This window comes from Arachis ipaensis, chromosome B10, assembly GCF_000816755.2.
Source record: "Arachis ipaensis cultivar K30076 chromosome B10, Araip1.1, whole genome shotgun sequence".
In the NCBI taxonomy this organism is placed as follows: domain Eukaryota; kingdom Viridiplantae; phylum Streptophyta; class Magnoliopsida; order Fabales; family Fabaceae; genus Arachis; species Arachis ipaensis.
Window position 1 is genome coordinate 102,521,272 of NC_029794.2, and position 14,435 is coordinate 102,535,706.

General features: G+C 36.0%; 1 protein-coding gene and 1 long non-coding RNA gene across 2 annotated transcripts in view; one reads left to right on the forward strand and one right to left on the reverse strand.

Moving 5' to 3' along the window:
• LOC107622959 (RNA-binding protein 39) overlaps positions 1 to 4,805 on the forward strand; it is a 5,697-nt gene extending 892 nt beyond the window's left edge. The window contains exons 2-13 of the mRNA XM_016325044.2: positions 891 to 978; positions 1,094 to 1,150; positions 1,463 to 1,518; positions 2,298 to 2,526; positions 2,777 to 2,863; positions 2,953 to 3,027; positions 3,110 to 3,190; positions 3,516 to 3,580; positions 3,661 to 3,850; positions 3,951 to 4,039; positions 4,150 to 4,264; positions 4,449 to 4,805. Of these exons, the coding sequence (XP_016180530.1) occupies positions 891 to 978; positions 1,094 to 1,150; positions 1,463 to 1,518; positions 2,298 to 2,526; positions 2,777 to 2,863; positions 2,953 to 3,027; positions 3,110 to 3,190; positions 3,516 to 3,580; positions 3,661 to 3,850; positions 3,951 to 4,039; positions 4,150 to 4,264; positions 4,449 to 4,490 (1,174 nt within the window). The 3' untranslated portion in view covers positions 4,491 to 4,805. The remainder of the gene's footprint in view (positions 1 to 890; positions 979 to 1,093; positions 1,151 to 1,462; positions 1,519 to 2,297; positions 2,527 to 2,776; positions 2,864 to 2,952; positions 3,028 to 3,109; positions 3,191 to 3,515; positions 3,581 to 3,660; positions 3,851 to 3,950; positions 4,040 to 4,149; positions 4,265 to 4,448) is intronic.
• LOC110268308 lies at positions 4,492 to 6,897 on the reverse strand. The gene is made up of 2 exons (XR_002356497.1): positions 6,595 to 6,897; positions 4,492 to 6,389 (listed from the first exon to the last, which is right to left on the reverse strand). It is a non-coding gene; the product is annotated as an uncharacterized LOC110268308 (long non-coding RNA).

The window sequence follows — 14,435 nt, forward strand, 5'->3', positions numbered from 1 at the left end:
GAGCGAGACAGAGACAGAGACAGAGAGCGTGATTTTGACTCGAGAGATGGCCGGTAAAGTATTCTTCTTCCTCAGCTCAACGCCCATTTTCTTTGGTGCACTGTGTTTTCTTTTTTTACTCTTTTGCTTCAATTGTTAGTCCGTTAGTCCTATGAGTCAATGCTTCTATAGCTAGCTCAGTCTGTTGAGGTTGTTAGTTAACTTGCATCGGCGACAGCCAGCATTCGTTGTTAGTTTCAAGTGAACGCTTAGTGGTACATGGCAGGTTGTCTACATTGTTATGGCTTTTCCATGGGTATTTAAGAAAGGGAATGATCGCTGTTGATTTTATTTCTGCTTTGGTGCAACGCAATGCAGTGTTGAGTGTTTTCCCTAAGCTACTAGCTGAACATTGTTTTGCTCTAAAAAACTTTGTAATGCCAAATAAAGATTTTGAATGAATTATTTGTGGATAAGTTTTATTCATTTTTTCCTACCATATGTACTGTCTGAATGAGTTCTTAACATGCCCTTGTTTTCTGAGATTGGTATTGGGTTTATACTTAAGTATCATAAGTAGCTAGGATGATGGATCTTTTTTTAAATATTAGAAGTGTGACGATAACAGAGAAAATAAAAAATCCTGACCAGTGGCACTAGTGTGTATCAATATTATAAGATTGATTAAGTGATATGTGATTCTTTGGACTCTTATATTAACAATATACTTTCGAATAATTGCTACAGTTGAGTTTGGGACATAACTTCCTCTCAAGAATAGGTGCTGTCTTGGACTCTAATGTTAGCGATTCACGTTTGAATTATTGCTACAAATTATACAGTCTAAATATCAGGTTTGGATTTGATGATTTTCTTTATCCCTTATTGTTTTCTAATAGCTGAATTTAATGGAATTACAGGAGACAAAGGGAAAAGAAAGAAGCTGCAGAGCCTGAGGCAGATCCCGAAAGGGATCAGCGAACTGTTTTTGCCTACCAGGTTATTTAGTTAGCTCTATTGTTTTTTCATATGAATATTTTAAGGTTTGGTATATCAGGTTATTTGGCATTTTTTCCCCCTTGATGATTACCAAGTTGCGATGTGGTGATTTCAGATGCCTTTGAAGGCAACAGAGAGGGATGTTTATGAGTTCTTCTCTAAAGCTGGCAAGGTACGTTGATTTTTAAAGTCTTGAATGTTACTTGAAGAAAGTTTACTTTTTACTAGTTGGAAATATTTTAGTTAGGGTATTATATACCCTACACTGATACAGTTATTAGGTTAGGCTGCCTATATTTGCATCCCTTCCCAAGATCCTACGTAATCGTGAGATGCTTGTGCACCGGGATGTCCTTTTCATTGTATAGTTTTTATTAAGAGCAATAACCATTAGTTGTTTTGCGTGACTTATTTAAAAATGAATTCGTTCTTCGTCCTCCTTCAATATTTTCTTAGCTGTACCTTTGGTGATCCTTGCTTTTAGGTGAGGGATGTTCGTCTTATCATGGATAGGAACTCAAGAAGATCTAAAGGAGTTGGGTAAGGCTTTCTTGTAAAATAATTTATACTTCATATGCATGCACTTGTTGTGGTATTAGGATATCCACTTTCATGAATCATGTTTAACTGTATTCTTAAATGGACTAGAAATGCAATAATGATGAGGGATGATGGGAATACCTTGCACTCATGTTTAATCAATTCATCCTGCGTACTCAAGGTAGATGACATTAATCCTGGTTTTCATTTTGGTCCTTTCCCAATTTTGTTCCTCTACATTTGCTGTACAGCGAGGATTTCATTGTTATGCTGTTCAACCTTTTCAGTTTTATATCACTTGTGGTGATCTCTTGATAAGGTTAATGGGAATGAATATTTTCCTTCATTCCTTTATCGTTATCTCTATTTTTTTCTAATTTATTTTTAGATGGGTAGAGTGGTCAGTGAGCGTCTAGATGAGATGTATATGCTTTTCAAGCTATTTGCCTTTTAAAATTGTCCAAGATATATTACGCAATGCTACACTGGTTTTTATGCCAGGATTCATTTTCTAAGGCTTTGATATGCACTTATGGCACATAAGTGAATAAGTGATAAAGATGATGGCTACCTAATGCTACCTTTCTTGGTGGTTCCCCTTCCCCATGGATCATGGTTGCTTCCTTATATTTCTCGATTAAGCTGTAAATGCAATATATCCTTTAGTTTTGTACTTTTTATTCTGACTGTCTCTTTGCTATATGCTTTATAAGTTTTGATGTAATGGTTTATATTTCATAGTTCTGAAAACTTGACAGACGTTCTTGACAAGGCTGCAGGTATATTGAATTTTATGATGTGATGTCAGTGCCAATGGCAATTGCTCTCTCTGGCCAACTTCTCCTTGGACAGCCTGTGATGGTTAAACCTTCTGAGGCTGAAAAGAACCTTGTTCAATCTAATACTACTAGTGGAGCTGCTGGTGTAGCAGGACCATATGGAGCTGTAGACAGGAAACTGTATGTAGGGAACCTTCACTTCAACATGACCGAGAGTCAACTGAGAGAGGTATTTGGTTTTTGCTTTGCTTTTTATTGTGTGAACATGGTTGGAATGAGCTTTTGTTGCCATTGTTATAAATGAGTACATGGAGCCAACCAATAATTTCATGAAAATGTACATTTGCATACAAGTAGTTTTCTCTAAACTGGTGTAGTGCATTATGCATCTGGTTTGTTGATAAGTTTTCAGTAATTAGAATCTTTATTTGATTTTTTTTAATTTATAATTTACCAGCTTCACACTTCTTTTCATGTAGATTTTTGAGCCATTTGGTCCAGTGGAGCTTGTACAATTGCCACTTGATCTGGAAACTGGACATTGCAAGGGTTTTGGGTTTGTTCAAGTTTGCTACTAACCTTCATCTTAAAGAAAAAATGATGTCTTAGTGATAATACTCGTCTCTGTTATTTATGTATATTCATTCTTGAACAGTTTGCTCATCTTGAGCATTCCAAGGCAGCTCTGAGTTTAAATGGAAAACTGGAAATTGCTGGCAGGACTATCAAGGTAATATTTTTGTGGATCTATCTGTTCTCGGTTTCTTGTACCCTTTATCATGTATGTAATTGATTCTGTTTGTCAAACACAGGTCTCATCTGTAACTGATCATGTTGGAAGCCAAGATACAACTGCGAAATCTGCAGACTTTGATGATGATGAAGGTGGATTGGTAAGTCTCGTGTGTTATGTGAAAACCTTAAACTTCTACTTGGCTAAACGCCATTGGTTTCCTAGCTGAATCAGACAATATTACAAATATGCTTGACGCTTCATAATTAATACATAATATTATGGATTGTTCGGCATGTTTGGTTAAATATCACTTTACAAACTGATAACTCTACCAAAACAGAGTACTAATAATTATCAATATAACTATATAAGTTTTCACGGATGGATAATGAGATGATTACCATTTGATAGACAAGTACATTGATGTTTACCTTTATGGAGTTTTGATTTCTCTCTCTCTCTCTCTCTCTCTCTCTCTGCAGGCTTTAAACGCTCAATCAAGAGCTTTACTTATGCAGAAGCTGGATCGCTCTGGCATTGCTGCTAGGTAGGTATATGTGTGTGTATCCCTGTCTCTCTAATAGTGTACATTTGTCTGTTGTCTCACTCAATTCAAAACACCTACAGCATTGGCGTTCCACCAGTTGTGAATGGGTCGGCCCCTGCACATCAAGCTGTTAGCTTGCCTATTGGTAATCCAGGCATAATACCAGCACCAACTCTCCCAACACAACTTATGACTAACCCAGTTGCCGAGCCGGTTGGAACCCCCAGCGAGTGTTTACTGTTGAAGAATATGTTTGATCCGGCCACTGAGGTTAGAATTAACTGATTTGAGTACTGTTACACTATGCCTGTTTCATTCAATGGGTCACTGATGTCCTATATTATCTGATGTCCTATATTATGATATGCAGACAGAACCAGATTTTGATTTAGACATTAAAGAGGATGTAGAAGAAGAGTGTTCTAAGTATGGGCGGGTGAAGCATATCTCTGTTGACAAGTGAGAACTCATACATGCATACCCTTAGTTTTGTTCTTCTTTCCTTTTCACACATTATGCATAGGTCGCATCGTTTAACTGTGAATCTGTTTTTGAATTTTCATATACAGAAACAGTGCAGGTTTTGTGTATTTGCAGTTTGAAACAGTGGAAGCAGCAAGTGCCGCTCAACGTGCATTGCACCTGAGGTGGTTTGCACGTAGATTGATTTCAGCTTTGTTCATGGTAAGCATTTTTTGGCATGAATTCTGATGCTGACTTCATTGTTTGGCATGGAGTAAATTGTCATCACACTAACCTCCCTTGTCTTGTAGATGGGGTTTAGTCTCGGACAAAAACATTAAGTGCTTCTGTATCACGCCTTTTATTTTAAGCAATTATTCAAGAAACTGTTGCTTCTGTTTTGCAGCAACCTCAGATGTATGAAGAGAAGTTTAAAGGGGAGGTTTGATAGTGTGTGCTTCCGGGCCTTGTGGTGGCTCTTAATGATGACAATCTGCAAATTATTTCTTATATTAGTTTTCAGAAATTGAGTTTGCGGTTATAAATTTTGATTCATCACTCGTATTAGATGTACGAATACAGAAATTCTACTGTGTAGGTGGGGGTTTTCACTTTCATAATTTGCTCGGTGACACACTTATATTCTACATCATGTTTATAATTTTATAGTTAAATAGTACTTGTGTAAAAATTTCTCTTAATGTGAGAACTTTGAAATGACAGTATGTAAAAATATTGATTAACCCTTGTTCATTTTTATAAATTTAGGCACTTTAAATTTGGAGATGAAAAACTAACCTTCCCTCTAAAGTTCCAACTTCCATCCAACATTTTATTAGAAGGCTATAGTGAATTATACAATACAAGAGGGTGGAGACAAGGTTTCAACTTTTAAATGGTCTTGGCAAGAGGAAATAATGAATGGGAGAGAGGCTGAGGAAAGAAGTGCACATCTTTCGCCTAAACTTAGTCTTAAAAACGGACTGGTTGAAATGGTATTATGGAGTGAAATGCGAGGTGATTGTGCATCAAAAGTATAATTTTATTTTGCCTAAATAATGATGATGGTTTAAAGGATGATCAAAAGGAGAATAAAGTTTTTCATATGGGTATGAGACCAAAAAGATGAAAGTCTAAAGAACATCTTAAAGAATAGAATATTTCTTCAAATGAAAACTAAATTGATATAAGTTGAATGGTTGGATTTGAAGTGTACAAATGGTTATAGAAACGGGTTAAACTAGGTGTTTTTTTATTAGTATCACATGCATCAGAATTGCTGTCTTGTGGAAAATAACTTTTCTTCTGAACATCTCTTAGGAGAAACATCTCGTACAGGAGTAACAATCAAATAAGAATTGTATGTACTCCAAGGTAATTTCCCTAATCCTTTTAGGAGGAACAATCATAGTAGATAATTTGGTATATGATTTTTTGTGTGTATATAACATTGTAGAAGCATCACCATATTAAAGAAGAGGATCTTTAGTAAAGAAGGAAGTTGTTTGCAAATATCAAATTTCAAAGGATTGTTATGAAAATATATTAAGACTTTAATTTTATAATTTTTAATTGGTACCACTTAAAAGTTTCAAACATAGTGAGACCATGAGAATCCAAAGTAACCAATCAGAAAAGAGTAGAAAAAGTACAAGAGCAAAAAATCATAAGAAGCCTCTGAAATGTCATTAAGGTTATTTAAAGGAATAAATAGGATAAAAATCTGTCACATCTAATCATTTAGACAAAATGAACAGGTGGAAACAAAAGTTCTCTTTTTAATCAATAATATCCTCCTCCAAGGTTCTAAAGGATAAACAGAACTCCAAGCATGAGGAATTGCCTTCTTGTCCACAAAAGAATTGTAAAAAGTTTGCAGGTTGAGATAAATTGGAAATAAAGGAAGAGTTGAAAGAACATCTCAGCAATGACTGATAAGACAGAAAACGATTATGGGCAATTCTGGGCTGTTCCCCTCGAGCAATCTAGTAAGTCAAAAGGAATATCCATGACTCATAAATTCATTAGCCGGTCCCAAAAATACATACTTACACCTAACAGGTATGTCAAAAAAGCAGCTTTTCTAATATCTGAAGCAAGGACAACAGTAGAAACAAATTCACCATTAAAGTGATTTTCTTTTTTCAAGAGTCTTTCTTCTCTTACACCATCCTTTTGATTTTAGAGGGATCACATCGAATATTCTTCTGCTAATTTTTGAAAGGATTCTGCAATGCTTCTGCTTTTAGACAACTCCTTTGCATCACGACCAACATCACTTAAATTGCTTTGAAGAAACTTTGCTAAATCAAGAAAACACTGAAAGTTGTGGAAGAACAATGACATCCTACAAAGTAAATGAAAATTCATCCAAGAAGTTAAAAAAGTTTTGATTGGGAACAATAATGCTGCCAAAGTAAATAGATCTCGTTCCCATGGACACCCCATCTTGCCAAAACAACACACCTCGTATATTTATTTCTTAACATTCAGCAGCAAAATGAACAAATGTTTTAAAAAATGATAACTTCAATGCACGAAGAATAATTAACCTGCAGTGGAGGTAGCAAAATTATCAATCTCCAACCTCTTTAAAATGTCACTATATTCCTCAAACAATATTGAGAACACCTCACAATGCCACACTTTATTAATTTGTGTGACAACTTCAAACATGAAAAACATCCATGGAATTCTTGACATTTAAGCAAGGATGTTAAAATTGCGTATGAGCATGGAAAAGAACATAAACTTGGGAATTGGGAATTCAACTTATATAATGATGAGACTCAGTAAATACAATGGTACAGTTTGCTATATATACAAGCACTAACCCTAATAGAATTGTATTGCTGCACTAGTTGACTTTACAGCTCAGCAGAGGCAACAAAACCTACTACTAACAATTTTCTATATATCCAAAAATAACAACCTACACTGACAAATTCTAACTAACAGAATAAATAATAATTTGCAAAAATAATAATATTAAGTAACACCTTCCTGTAAGCTTGGATTATTGGGAGAGAAGAAGTCGAACACTCCAAGCTTAGAGTAACCTGCACTGAAAGGCCCAAGAGGAAGAGGTTTTATGAGAATATTAGCAGCTTGATTGTTAGTAGAAATGGAAAGAAGATGGATCAACTTTTCTTACAATTTGTCACGGACAATATGGCAATCGACTTCGATATGTTTTTGTTGAGTTTGGAAAACTTGAAATTTGATGATGATCAAACATTATTAAAAATATTAATTACAAAGTTATTAATTTGATTTTTGATTCCAATTGGTTGTTTAATAATTTTGTTGAATGTGCAGATTTTTATTGGACCAAAAGTCACATGAGTCTAATATGATGAGAAAGTAGTCAACTTTGGTGCAAAAATAATTCCAAGCAAAGTGGCTGAATTATTTTTTGCATAAGCAAATACTTATTGGGGCAGAAAACTAATGTGAAGCCCAAAATAATGCTTCCTTTGATCCAACAATTTATTGGTCCGAAATTGAAGAAGAAAAGAAAGGAAATGGAGCATCTTTGGTTCGGTTACCTACTCCCCTTGTGGAATGGAATTCAAAATTAAATTGGTTTAATTACTTGCCTTGGTAACTGAAAGAAAATTTAAATTGATTTGATGGCAATCAATACTCCACACGTTACTATGCATAGGGGATTGGAAGGGGGATTTAATTTATTTTAATTTCATTACTTCCAAAGATTTTTCTCTCCTCTCTCTCCTTTCTCTCTTTGCATTCGGTCATGTCATACAGGAAGGAAGAAAAAAGAAGTTATCAGAAAAGTAGTGAAGCTATGAAGAAGGAAAAAGGCTAGGGTGAAGATGGCCTTTGAGAAAAGAAGATCTAAAGCAAGTAGTGGCTAAGATTTTTGCCACTAAAGGCAAGGTATAAAGAAGAAGCTTCAAGATCTTCATACCAAAAGTAGAAGCAATCGGCCTCGGTCAGAGAAGAAGATTTCTGTGGTGAAGCTCGTTTCCACTTTTGTTCATCCAAGACAGAAGGTAGCTACTGTAGCTACGTGGAGGAAGAAGCAAAAATGGAACAGATGGAGCTGTCAAGCATCAAGAGTTCATCAAGGGTCAGAATTCTTTCTTGGGGACAAAGTCAAGATGGAAGGCTCATATTGATGAAGCTTGATGAGAAGGGATGAGAGAGAGGTAAATGCATGTTGATTTGCTTTCGGTTTCCCTCTCTCTTCTCTCTGTTCGAACCGGTCTTTGTATTGAAGAAGAAGAAGGTGGCTTGGTTGAACCGGTTTCAACCTTGGAAGTTTCCCCTTCTATAATAAGGGTGAACGGCCAAGGGTTGAAGTAAGGAGAGAAAAGCACAGAGTTCTCATAGCTACCCAAAGCTTACAGAGTTCTTCTTCTTCAATGGGTTTTATTTTGTATTCTTTTCTTTAGTTTTGTCTGTCTGAGTCTCATGGTGAAAAAGGCAAACAAAGTGAAGTTTGTAAGAAAAAGCCAGTGAGAGAAAAAAGGCAGAGAGTGCAAAATTAAAGAAAAAGCCATAGATGTCTAAGAGTTTCTTTGTACGTCTATGTTGTGTTTCATGATCCTGTGGGGATTTTCTTGCAAGTTGGGTTAGTACTTTGCGGTTGAAAGCTTGGTAGGTGACCAAGTCAAGTTCAGTTTTGGGGATAGATTCTGGACTTGTCCCGGATATGAATGGATAGTTCTTAGGGAAGAATTGGTGTATGTAATCAATTGATTATAGTGAAATTCCGTCACTGTTGTGATGGAGACTGGATGTAGGCAGCATTGCACTTAGCAGCTGAACCAGGATACTTTTGGGTGTGATTCTCTCTTTCTCTTCTACTCCATTTCTGATTCTGTTGCGTAGGAGACAAAATTGAAAAATATCTCCTAACCGGTTACGAGACAAAAAGAAAATGTCTCTTGACTTTTTATGAGACAAAAAGCAGAAATATCTCCTGAAGCTATCTTAAAAGGTAGAAAGTTACACACAGTAAAAAAGGGGCTAAGATTCAACTCCCATTTCTCTTAGACACTGATTACCATCAATTGGTATCAGAGTTTGGTCTCAAAGAGATCAAGCTTTGCAGCTTGAAGAAAAGATTCTGATGGCGGCTAACAGTGGCTCAAATTTAGTTGCCTATATTCTGACAGAAGGGCAGTCAAGCAACAGACCTCCATACTTCAATGGAAAGAATTACAGTTACTGGAAAGAAAGAATGAAGATATTTGTTCAATCTGTGGACTACAGACTTTGGAAGATAATCTTGGAAGGTCCACAATTTCCAACCATTACAGGAGCTGATGGTGTGGTTACTCTCAAAGGTGAAGCTGATTGGAATGAGGAAGACAGAAAGAAAGTTGAGCTGAACGCCAAAGCTGTCAACTTACTCAACTGTGCAGTCAATTTCGAGGAATACCGACGGGTATCAAGATGCACAACAGCAAAGGAAATCTGGGACAAACTTCAAATCACTCATGAAGGGACAACCCTGGTAAAGAAGACCAGAATAGACATGCTAAATAGAGAATATGAAATGTTCTCAATGAAGGAAGGAGAGACGATAGATGAACTGTTTGAAAGATTCAACGTCATCATCACTGGCTTGGATGCTATGGGATTACACATTCAGAATCTGTGCTGGTGAGGAGAATACTAAGATGTCTCACAAAAGAGTGGAAAACCAAAGCAATAGTAATAGCTGAGAGTAGTAACATTGATACTATGACATATGATGATTTGAGAGAAAATTTACTTGCCTTTGAAAACACATATTTGAAAAAAGATACAAAAAAGAAAGGAATAGCTCTCAAATCTGTTTCTGAACCACTGGATGATGAATCTAGTGATAACTCATCTGAAAATGATTTTGTTTTGTCTGCTAAGAAATTCAGGAAAATGGTGAAGCTAAAGAAACGAAACAAAGGAGGCAGCTCAAGAAAGCCAAAAAGAAATCTCAGCAAAGTGATATGTTACAACTGTAAAGAAGCTGGGCACTTCAAGTCTGATTGTCCAAAACTGAAGAAGGAGGACAAGCCGAAGAGAGGAAAAAAGAAAGGTCTCATGGCTGATAAACCACTATTTTATGGTTTATAATGTGTTTAATTGTGTGGTTTTATCATGATCTTTACCCACTTATTCATATGATTAGCATGCATTTATATTTCCTTCCTAAAATTATTACATGATTGAAAACTTGCTTCCTAGAGACTTTTAATTATATATTTTAATTCTCCTTTATTCCATTCGATGCCGTGATCTGTGTGTTAAGTGTTTCAGGCTTTATAGGGCATGAATGAGTTGGAGATTGGAAAGGAAGCTTGCAAAAGTGGAAGGAACACAAGAAATTGAGGAGATGATCAGCGAGAAGTGACGCGGCCCCATGGCTCACACGACCGCACGGATTGGAATAGCACAAGTGACGCGGAGGCATGGATGACGCGCCCGCGCGGCAAAACAAAACGCCGAAGGACGCGTCCGCATGAATGACGCGATCGCGTGACATGCGCGATCTGCATAATCTGCAGAATTCGCTGGGGGCGATTTTGGGCCCTGTTTTGACCCAGTTTTTGGCCCAGAAAAGCATACTAGAGCCAGAGAACATGGAGAAATGAAAAACAACATTCATTCTACACAATTTTTAGTTTTAGATCTAGTTTTACTCCTCTTCTAGATTTTCTCTCTACACATTCATAGTTCTTAGGATTTTTATTTCTATTGCTCTTTGCATTGGGATATTGAGAAGAGTTATTACCTCATCAAGACTTCGTCATTCTAGTTCGTTTTATTTACTTGGCTTTACTCTTCCATGTCCTTTAATTTACTCAATTTTACTATTGGATTATTTTAGAATTTATTAATACAAGAGTTACTTTTATTTTTAATTGATTCTTTTGAGTTTTATTTATCATGTCTTTCTTTAATTCCCTTTCCTATGTTATGAGTTCTACATTCACAATGAGCGAGTAGTTCCCTAACTTGATGGGGAGTTGATTGAAAGGAACCCTTGAGTTGGAATGCTCAAAAGAGAAATTGTAATTAGGTTTATTGTTGGATTGCTCTCTAGTCACTAACGCCAGTCCTTCCAAGTAAGCGGATTGGGACTTGTGAATAGAAACAGCATTCCAACTTGTTTGACTTTTCCTTACCTAGTAAGGGATAACTAAACAGAACAACTTTCAATTATCAATTAATCTTGAGAGTACTGCAACAAGAATAGGGCTTCCAACTAATCTATTCCCAGTCAAGGCTTTTATTTAAATTACTTAATTTCTCCGATTTAACTTCCTGTTTATTCAACTCAAACTCTTTTTGAAAATATCTGATCAATAAAATAGCACACCTTTCTGCAACTCGTTGGGAGACGACCTGGAATTCATACTCCCAGTAATTTAATTTTAATTTCTGTGACAACCCTTCTAAATTGATAAGCGGATTTCTGGTTGGTTAAGAACTATACTTGCAACGCATATCTTATAACAATTCTTAACTCGCCAATTTCCGCCACGTCAATGGCATCTTGGGAAGACTTGGAAAATGACTCAGATGAAGATGAAGAATCAGAAACCAAGTCTCAAACCTGTCTCATGGCCGATCACGTAGAGCAGGTAGTATTTCTTGACCCTTCCACTGAAGACCTTCATCTTATGATAGATCATCTTTCTGAAAAGATTAAATGCTTCCTAAGTGAAAACCAAGATCTTGAGTCTCAAATAGCAATACTGAAAGATGAAAATGGTTTTCTTAAAGATAAACTAAGGGAAGCCGAAATTGCTGTTGATCTTATTGAAGAAAATAAGCGGTTGAAAGCTGAACTTAAGAGCTGTGAATATCACCATTCTATGACTGCTAATCTAAATTATTTTAAAGAATATGAGTGGCTGCATAAAAAGATAAAAATACTTAAAGAAGACTTAGCCAACTTTGCTCAAAGTTCTGAAAATTTAAATCAACTCTTGGCTAGTCAAAAACCCCTTTATGATAAAACTGGGTTGGGTTTTCACAAATCTGAAAAATTTATTAAAAGGTCTTCTTTTACCAACATGGCATCCTCTTCGAATGACATAAGGTTTCAAAACCCAACAAGCTTTAGAAAAATAGCAACTCAAAAATTTTGTAGATTATGCAATCGGAATGGTCATTTCCCTATTCAGTGTTTTATAAGTAAAAGGATGATTGGAGAAAAGGTTTACAAAATTGTTTGTGATTATAATGGCTTGGGACAAAGAAGATGGTTTGACATCAAAGGATCCAAAAAGATTTGGATACCTAAGGTCACTTGAGCTTGTTTTGTAGGTTTGCCTAGCATCCAAAAGAAAAGACAACATGTGGTATATGGACAGTGGGTGCTCTAGGCATATGACCGAAAAGGCAACGTTCTTCATCAAGCTTGATGAGTATGATGGAGGCTTTTTTACTTTCGGTGACAATGGAAAAGGAAAAATAATGGCCATAGGTAAAGTGGGTAAGAGTTTTTCTTCTTTTATTAATGATGTTTTGCTTGTTGATGGATTAAAGCACAATCTACTAAGCATTAGCCAATTGTGTGATCTTGGTTATGAGGTTATTTTTAGAAAATTGAATTGCTTAGTTATTTGTGAAAAATCCGATGAATTCTTGTTTGAAGCAAAAAGATGTAATAATGTGTATGGATTGACTCTTGAGGATCTAAAAGATCAAAAAGTAACCTGTTTTACTTCTCTTGAATCTGAAAATGGCTTTGGCATAAGAAATTGGGTCATGCAAGCATGTACCAAATTTCTAAACTTGTTAAGAAAAACTTGGTTAGAGAAATTCCCAATATTAAGTTTGACAAAGATATTACTTGTGATGCTTGTCAACTAGGCAAACAAGTAAAAACTTCTTTTAAACTAAAAGATGAAATTTCCTCTAAAAGGCTATTAGAAATGTTGCATATTGATCTTTTTGGTCCAACTAGGACTCAAAGTTTGGGAGGTAAACACTATGGTTTGGTGGTAGTGGATGATTACTCTAGATTCGATTGGGTTCTCTTCTTAGCTCACAAGAATGATGCTTTTCATGCTTTTTTCACTCTTTGTAAAAAGATTCAAAATGAAAAAGATTTGAAAATTGCCCACTTGAGAAGTGATCATGGAAAAGAATTTGAAAATCAAGATTTTGAAAAATTTTGTGATGATTTTGGTATTGCATACAACTTTTCTTGTCCTAGAACTCCTCAACAAAATGGGGTAGTTGAAAGAAGGAATAGAATCCTTCAAGAAATGACTAGGGCAATGCTTTGTGAAAATGATGTTCCAAAATTTTTGTGGGCTGAAGCTGTAAATACAGCTTGCTATATTCTTAATAGAACCATCATTTGAAAAGGTTTAAAGAAAACTCCATATGAGCTATGGAAAGGAACCCCACCTAATCTTAAGTATTTTCATATTTTTGGATGTAAATGTTTTGTTCTTAACAATAAAGAAAATCTTAGAAAATTTGATCCAAAATCCTATGAAAGAATGTTTGTTGGATACTTCACCACTAGCAAAGCGTCTAGGATTTACCTCAAGGAACATGGAACAATAGAGGAATCCATACATGTGTCTTTTTGTGATTCTGACTCTATTCCTAGTGTTGTGATAGAAGATGATGCAGGTTGTGATACTGATGTGAACCATGGAGCCAGTCAAGATAAAAAATTCCAAGACTATCCCAGATGTTGAATCTGTTTGTCCAGAAACGTCTCGTCAGAATGAAGGAGACATTTCTGTTTTGTCTCCTGAACAAGCCAGAGAATCCAGAATAGAGCAATCCACTAAAACTCATCAAGGCAGAATCATTCCTCACAGGCCACGAAAATAGAAGTTTTTGAAGGGTTACCCTCATGAATTCATCATTGGTGATCCTTCCCAAGGCATAACCACTAGATCCTCAAGCAAGAAGCAAGTAGAACCGAGCAATGTTGCCTTCTTGTCCCAATTGGAGCCTCTCAATGTGAAGCAAGCTCTTGAAGACCCCTCATGGGTTAAAGCCATGGAAGAAGAGCTGGCACAATTTGAAAAGAATGAGGTTTGGACACTTGTACCAAATCCAAATGGTAAGAAGGTAATCGGTACAAAGTGGATTTTTAAAAATAAATTGGGTGAGGATGGTAGTGTTGTTCGTAACAAGGCTAGATTAGTGGCCCAAGGTTACGATCAAGAGGAAGGAATTGCTTTTGATGAGTCATTTGTGCCCCGGTAGCTAGAATGGAAGCAATTAGGTTGCTTCTTGCCTATGTTGCCCACAAGGGTTTTAAGATGTTCCAAATGGATGTCAAATGTGCATTCCTTAATGGTTTTTTAGATAGGAAAGTATTTGTGGCTCAACCCCCCGGTTTTGAAAGTAAATAATTTCCAAATCATGTTGTTTAAACTATCAAAGGCTCTTTATGGCCTTA